The sequence below is a fragment of the Trypanosoma grayi genome, assembly GCF_000691245.1.
Source record: "Trypanosoma grayi strain ANR4 Tgr_772_V1, whole genome shotgun sequence".
Taxonomy (NCBI): domain Eukaryota; phylum Euglenozoa; class Kinetoplastea; order Trypanosomatida; family Trypanosomatidae; genus Trypanosoma; species Trypanosoma grayi.
Window position 1 is genome coordinate 1 of NW_008826391.1, and position 8,152 is coordinate 8,152.

Below are 8,152 nucleotides of genomic sequence, written 5' to 3' on the forward strand. Positions count from 1 at the left end.
GGGGAGCGAGACACGGTGGGTGACACTGACTTGCGTGGAATGCCTTTGTTAATGGCAAGCAACGCCGTTTCTTTAGTACCACGGCCATTGGTGGGGAATTTGTGGCGCTGCTCGGATGGGAGCAGTGAACTCCAGGTGGTAAAGAGTGCAGGGTTGCCTGAACTTTCTCTCGCGCAAGCAAAGGAGGATCTGATGCGTATTTACTTTGCGTTCGATGGCGCCAGAGCCTCCCGCATGGCGGTGCCTGCAGCGGCGGCCAGTACAGTATTGTCTGCGCTGCAGCGGCGTGATGCCGCTTATGAGTCCCTTGTGCCGGTGCAGGACGATTGGGAGGAGGCTGTGCGCCGTGGTATTCCGCTGGCGGTGATCCTTCGTTTTACCCTCTGGGCGTATGAAAAGCAGCAGGAGCAGCAGCAGCAGCAACGTGAACGATGTTATTCTCCATCTTCCCCAGAGTCTACATTTGGTTTATCGTCGATGCTTGATATGAAGTGTGATGCGCGTGCTGATGCTCGGGGACAATCATTGCCGTCACCGACCACTGCGCCTGCTGCCGCAGAATCCGAGCAGCGTGTGAAGTCTGTCAGAAGTAAGGAGGAGCCGGGGCACGAAGAAAGAGAGGAGGGACTACAGTTGATGCTACCCGAGAGTGATATCATGGGTGCCTGCCTGGATCGCGGGGACTGGCTGGAGGTACTCGCCGTGTTTGCCCCGCCGAGCCTTACCGCGGCGCTGCTTCGGAGGGCAGTGATGAGCAATGAGGCGCGAAGTGGGTGCTGCGGTGGCGGCGGTGACATGACGTTCCTGGCGTGGCGGCACCGAGCTGCCCCTGCTGCAGAGCATGACGAGTACGGAGATGCGACGGCCGCAGTCGATGTGCTGGGGACAAACAGCGCACGGCACGGTGCCGCCCACCCACGCTCGGCGTTTCGTCCACCGACAAGCGCGACGCAGCTATTCTTGTTTCACGGGGAACTGCACTCGCTTCACCACGCGGAGGGAATGGCGTGGCGTGTCGGCGACAAGGCGGGGCCGGCGTGCGTCTGCGGCAGCGACGCGTGTGGCGGCTCAAATGAGAACAACAGCAGTTACGTCTCGGCTTCGGCTGGGGGTGTGGGTGATGTGCTGTCGAGCCAGGGCAATGGTGAGAATACCGACGTCAGCAGCTGTGGCGGCGATTGGAACTGGATAGAGGAACAACAACAACAACAACGACAGGTCTGCGTGGAAGTGGGTACCGACAGCAGCATGGATGCCATCGTGAACTACGCGGAAGCCTTGCTGCTGCCGGCTTTGAATACACGTGCTGCTTGCTCGAGTGAACCCGTACCGCGCCAAATTAGCGACGCGAAGGGGGATAAGGGACATGAAGAGACGAAAAGGAAAACAACCCAAGTCTCACGTAACGATGCGTCGTCAACCATCTCTGCTACAGAGGTAGCAATTCCGGAATCGCTGATGTGTGTGTGTGACGGCGCTTTCTGCTTGCCCAAGTGCCTCCCCTCCGACACGCTTCGGTACTGGGGATTCGTCTCCGTTGTAGGTGATCAACAGCCTTCTGATGGTAGCAGTGGCTGCAGCAAAACCAACAATATAGAAGGCGGCAATGATATATATTGCTACACAGATGGTGCGAATGATGATGCTGATGTCTACGCCGCTGTGAATCGTCATTTGCCTTTGTCGGTATTCACAGAACGGCTTTGCTCTAGCGTGCTTTCTCACCACCATAACGGCTCTGCTGGTGTGGCTGTGCCTAGCTGGTGGCCCCTAGAGATGGTCCCCGACGGCCACAGCAATTATGTTGTGAGTGACGAGGATGATGATGATGATGACGGCGGCGTCGAGGAGTACGGAGAGGAGGCGCGGCGCTTCGGTCTGTGCGCAAGAGCGTTACGGGGCATCACAGGGCCTGTACTGCAACTCCCCCAGTGGGAGAAGCATTAATGAACAATTCTCCCTCCCCCGCTTCTTTCGCAGTGTCTTCTTTGCTGTTGCTGTTGCTGTTGCTTACGCTGGTGATGATGGCGATGACACATGCCTTAGAAAATGCTGTTTCTTTTGTTGGCTTTCCACCGGTGCTTCCTGGCAAGTGGTGTGTCAAAATATGAAGCAGCGGCTGGAGGCGACAGGGAGCGTGGTGGCCTAAGGCCATGCACACCGTGATGACGATTCGAATGCGTAACGCTGCGTCTTGAGGGCACGATGGCCCCTTTTCTCTTTTCTTTGTTAGTCACGAGCACACATGCTTTCTTCCGTGAGTGATGGGATGTGTGCAGTCTGGTGTGGTGTATTACGAACTTTTTTATTTTTATTTTTNATATATATATATTTATTGATGTGTGTAGGCGGTCCTTTGTGTTTGCAGTTGGGAGTCGCTGCGTGTGCGTTCACGCGGCGGAGCCTCCACCATCTCTTCTCTCTTGCTGCGGCGGGGCAGTTGCCCCCCCTCCCCCCTTACATGGTAAGCCGCATAGTTGTATGTATGTATATATATATGTATATATATATAACCGTTCATGCCGCGTTGTTGCATGATCTCATACATCTCTCTCTTCCCCACCCCCCTCCCTTGTGAACTGATGTACTAATCTCTGCTGCCTGGGAGGGGGGGAGCTCACCACTCTCACATATACCGAAACACGCAAGCCCGGCCTCACCGCCAGAGGCAAAACAACGATAAGAGACAGACAGTAGCAGAACAAGCTAAGACAAACTCCATCGCCGAGATGCTGCGCGCTGCCCCACTGCTGCGCTGCGCCGGCGGGNCGTGGGCGCTTCAACCTCGACGAAGCGGCTGCGGCGCTGGACCTAGACGCCGCGTACGTGGCCGCGTTGTACCGCCCGCTGCACTACACCTTCGCGGTGCGTGGACAGCACTATCCAGCCGAGCAGGGCCGTGTTAGTCGCCCCGGCTCGCTTAGCGCCTCGCGCAGCCGCATGTTTCCGCTGTACCGCCGCAACGCGCGCCTCGATGCAACGCTTATGCGGCTCGACAGGCGCCGTATCACCACAGAGTAAGAGTGACGTCTATAAACGTCTTGCTGCCCTCACACATTTACTGAGAGATTGAGGGAGTGGGGAAGACGTGTGGGGGCGCGCGAAGGGTAGGATGTGGAGCGGGGCGATTGAAAGGGGATGACTTTAGTGGAGTGGGCAAGAACAACAGCGGACGGGGGACGCAGGGCTCTGCCTTGCCGATGTGGTGGTGTCCGCGACACTTCCTATCTCTCTCTCTTTCTCTCTGGGTCTGTGTTGCTGCTGCTGCAGAAGCGGCTGTCGACACACTGGACACGGATGATGGTGATCATTACAATGACTGATCGTGATGATGATTGCATCCTCTTGGGTCCCTGTGTTGGGATTTCTTCGGTAGTCTGCGTTTCACCCGCCTCTTGCCCGTTTTTGTTTTGTTTGCTTTGGTTCTCCCCATTCACGTTGAACCCACGAAACCGAAATCACAATCAAAAGGGTGATAGATACAAGCACCAAAAACAAGCAAGAAATCCTCTAGGCGCACGCCTGAGGGGGTAGGTATTAACAAGGGGAGCGTCTTAATACGCCGGTGTATATATATATATATATATATATAAAAATATATTCACCGTGCGTTAGAGTGGGGTGCTTTATTTGTGTGGAAGGGAACAGGTCTGAAGCACCCTTGTGCTTTTCTTTTTTTTTTTCGTTTTACACCGTGGCGATGGATGAGCAGGAGCAAATTCACGACGTAGTGCGCAAGGCCACGGTTATTGGCAAACGTAAAACTGAGGAGCCACGGAAACAACATCAACAACAACATCAGAATCGCCATCAACGACAGCAGCAGCAGCAGCATGAGCAACGATATGATGATACGGCAGCTGCTGATTTGTCGCAGTTCTCATTGGGAGACGCCGGAGGTGAGGAGAGTCCACCGCTGATTTCTCCGGGAGCCTCCTTTCGCTCCTCCTCCCCATCGCTCTTCACTGAAGGCATGGAGCTTCCGATAGTGCTGGCGTCCCACTCGACCACCGCAAGGCAGCAAAAGCAAGAAGCTCTGGACCAGCAGCAAAACGGGCACGGGGGTGGGGCCTTCCCGATGGATGCTCTCCGCTCTGCCTGCGAACGCATGGGCAAAATCCTTGACCGCCAGGAGGAGTCCTTTCGCGAGGTCGACGAGTATGTTCGGCACAACTCCGTGCTCTCCCTTGACAAGGAACAACCGCGGTGGCCACAGAACCACCACCCCCACCACCACCAGCAGCAGCAGCAGCCGGGGGAGGAGAAGGGCGGCCGTGCTATTGTGTGGGAACTTTCGCGGCCATGCAGCCACAAGCGGTCACAGATATTGGCGGATGATCGCTCCATGACGGTGTCGCCGACGTCCTTCACGCCGCGCGCCCACTCGGTCACGCTGTGCCGCCCCACCTCCATTCCGCCCGTCTCGTTCCACGAGATGACGCCGGAGGAGGAGGCGGAGGTGCTGGAGCAGCTCGAACAGCAGCACGCGGAGGTGGAGGAGGTGGGCTCGCCGATGATCGTGGGCGACATCCCCATGCAGCAGCCGGTGAGCGGCAACGCGGCGCAAGATGCGTCGCCCGTGTCGTGCGTCTCCATCTCCTCCGTCGCGTCGCCGATGGGGGCGACCACGGCCATGCCGCTCGCCGCCGCGTCGATACCGTGGGCAGACAGCGTCACGGTGTCGCCACTCTCGCGGCCGCTCTCCGCGTGGTTCGAGAGCCCGCATTCGATGTACCTCACGCGCCGCGACACGCATGGCGTGTCGACGACGGGGGTGTTGACGCCGACACCGTTGCAGCTCCCGCCGGGGAACGGGGTTCAGTTTCAGCTGCGCAACTCCTCCTCGTCTTCGCCGCCAAGCCGTCTCGGCCTAGACTTGTCGTCGTCGGCGTTTACGTGTAGCTTTTCTGGGGTGTTTGACGCGAGCGCTGGTCGGACACCGAAGTACTCGCATCCCCATACACCCATGCAACAGCACCACATACAGCAGCGGCAGCCTTTCTCCGTCTCGAGGCCGTTAGGCAGTTCCAGCGAAGCGATACCGACGTACTCCGTCAGCGCAGATTCGGCTATTCACAGCGGGAACGATCTGGAGAGCGGCGAGGAGAGCGTCACCGTCGCGTCACCATCACTGGCGGACGCTGCCACTGCCCCAGCAGCAACAACAACAACAACAACAGCAGAGCCAGTCACTACTTCATCGCCAGGCGTGGCTGCACCGCTGCCCGCTGCTCGTGTGCCGCCTGTTCACATTATGGGGCGGCCGCCGCCGGTGCCGCAGAGAGTTCCGTCGCCCCCCACCTCCCCGCTGCTGGGCTCCCGCTCCCCATTGGACACGTCCTTCCACTCAGTGGATGACGAGTATGAGCCCTTCTTCAACGACGACGACGACGACAACAACAAGGAAGAGGGAACATATGGTGATGGCAACGTCGTAGCGTTGCACCATCACTGCAGACAGCGCCTCTTCAGCCCGTCGCTGTCGCGCTGGCGCAGCTCACGACGGAACGGCACACGTGACACGACGAAGCGACGTAAGCATGCGGGGGACACCACGTGGGACATGTCGTCACGGCTGCAGGAGCTGGAGCAGATCCGATTAACCAACCACGAGGCGCTAGAGGGGCGCGAGCTGCAAAGTATTGCCGCTTCGGAGGTGGATGTGACGCCAGAGACACCGCCGATACGGGGCGGGCGGCGGCACCGGCACCGCAGCATATCGCAGAACGAGCTGCAGGAGATGGATGTAGCGCGGGTGTTCATTCTGTCGGACAGTAAGGATGACGACAAGGTGGACAACCACCACGGAGCTCTTCCGCACCAGCAACACCAGCATGAGGAGGAGCATGAGGATGCGGAGGAGGAGGAAGAAGAAAAGGAGCAACCAAAACCGGGAGAGGTGACCACTATGCCGCCTTCATCACTGCTGCAGAAAGAAACACATAGTAAGAGACGCTGCACTGTCCCCCCGCTGAATGTGCTTCAGATATCGCTAGCTATGAGAAGCCCAGGTGGTGCTGCCTCGGCTGGCGTCTGTGAAAGCAATGACGAGAAGGAGGAAACAGTGAGCCGCCTCACTGGTCTAACCTGCGAGCGGTACGCACCCGACTCTTCACCAGCGAAGTCTGCGGCGGACAGCGACGCCGTGTCGGTGCCTGCCGACGAGGGTGCGGAGGAGAACACCCACGGGGGGAGCCCGACCAGCAGCCATCTTTCCACGAGCGAGCGGCGGTGTTTACGCCTGAGAACACCAACGGCAACGCCACGTGTGCTGCTGAAGCGCACGCCACGCTCAACAGCGCTGCCGCGCCAGCGGGCGTTGTTGGCGCCGTGGGTGCACAACCTCCCACTACGCCGCCGCAACGAAGCGATGATGAGACTTGCCGCGTGTGGCAGTTCGCGCGGTAGGGGAGAGGGGCTTATGGGTGCGTCGCCGCCGCCGCCGGCACCGGGGTATCCTGAGGCCGATGGCCGTGACTACACGTACCGGTCACGACGGCGGCGACGGATTGTGGTACCGAAGCCCCCAAGTGGAAGTAGGAGCAACAGCGTTGTGCTGCGCCGCAGCAATAGCATAAATAACGGGGTTACACCCGTGCCGTCACCCATGAAGATGACTGCCGCCGCCGCCGTGAGCAGCAGTGCCTGCACAGGAGCAGCAGCAGCAGCAGGAGGAGGAGGAGGCAGGGGATGGCCGCACGACGGATCAACGGCAATGTGCCGTGAAGGCAAAGCAGGCGATGAGCCCGTGCATCCGCCGTCTCCGTCTGCTCAGCACATTACAACTACCGGTACTTCGTCGTCGCCAGCAGCAACACTAGTAACAGCATCTCTGTGTGTGTCGGTTGAGCGGCATCGCTCACGCAGCCGGAGTCTTCGCGCGCCTGGCTGCCCATCGTCCGGTCATACACAACCCAAGCAAGGCAGCGTGCGACCGGCTGCTGGGAAGACGCAGCCAACACCAGGCGGCCGTCGCAAAGCGCCGAAAAACAGCATACTGAGTGGCGGCAGCACGTTCTTCTCGCAGCCACGCGCAACGCGCCATCCAGCCAGCAACACCACGGCGTTCGGCACCCAGCTCTTGATGCACTCGTCCTCCTCACCATCGTATTTATTGGAGATGCATGCACGCGGCGGTGCTGTTGCTGCTGGCTGTAGCGGCGGTAGTGTTATTGGCTCTCTGGACGTAAGCGACGACCGCGACGAGGCGCTGTGTGTGGCACACGACGCCGCCAAGTTGCACACCCACCGGCTATTCTCCGACGCTTCGCACAGTACCTGCAGCTCGACGCCCCCACCGCCACCGCCACCGCCGCCGCCACGCCGTTTGACTGCTGGGTTTCTCGACTGGTCACCGACGGTGTCGCCGTCACGCGCAAAGACGCAGAGCAGGCAAAGACCGGACTTTTTCTTCCCCACGGTGGCGGCACGCCCTGTGGAATCCGCGTTGGCCCCCTCTCGCTACGCCGTTTTTGGCGACTCGGCCTTGGTGAGCGATGTCAGTGCTGCAGGCGAGGGGCGGCGCGGTGCAGAGTTGTACGGCAAGCCCGCACTATATAAAGGAATACCGGCCACGAAGAAGAAAAGAGCACATCGTAATAGTGGTGGTGGTACTGCTGCTGCTGCTGCCGCTGCTTCCCCAGCTACGGGGACTACACGAGGCGGCTCGTCTCCCTGGAGGAAGTCAAAGCCCTCATCGGTGTCCCCTGTGGCTGCAACACGGTCATACATTGTTCATGGTGCAGGACGGGCGAGACCTCCCGCGGCTTCTACGCCTTCAGTGTCACCAACGTTGCCGAAAAAGGCCCAACACGTCGCATGGAGTGGCACTGCCGAAAACGCCGTCTTTCTGCACGAATGGAGGCGGCGGCATTGCTCATTTACGCGGTGTGGCACCGAGCTGTGCATATCACCGCAACGCTTTTCACGCCTGTCAACCGCACCGTCGTGAGCAGAAGAGGCTCTCACGCTCTCTTTCTCTCTCTCCCCCCCTCCCCCCTTCTGAGCCTGTATGTGCCTGCGGAAGGCGAGTAAGCAGCAGCAGCGGTGGCGGTGGGGGGCGGCTAGACAATTCATTGGGGTGTGACGCACACATTCACTCAGCGGCATATGCTCCTGTACATACGGAATACATATATATATATATATATAT

The 8,152-nt window shown here is 59.1% G+C and overlaps 2 protein-coding genes across 2 annotated transcripts; both read left to right on the forward strand.

Moving 5' to 3' along the window:
• Positions 1-39: 39 nt before the first annotated feature.
• Positions 40-1,947, forward strand: DQ04_07721000 (hypothetical protein; the record flags this gene model as incomplete). The annotated part of the gene is made up of 1 exon (XM_009315281.1): positions 40-1,947. The coding sequence occupies one exon, from the start codon at positions 40-42 to the stop codon at positions 1,945-1,947; it is 1,908 nt and encodes a 635-aa protein (XP_009313556.1).
• A 1,753-nt stretch (positions 1,948-3,700) lies between these two features.
• Positions 3,701-7,951, forward strand: DQ04_07721010 (hypothetical protein; the record flags this gene model as incomplete). The annotated part of the gene is made up of 1 exon (XM_009315282.1): positions 3,701-7,951. The coding sequence occupies one exon, from the start codon at positions 3,701-3,703 to the stop codon at positions 7,949-7,951; it is 4,251 nt and encodes a 1,416-aa protein (XP_009313557.1).
• Positions 7,952-8,152: the final 201 nt, after the last annotated feature.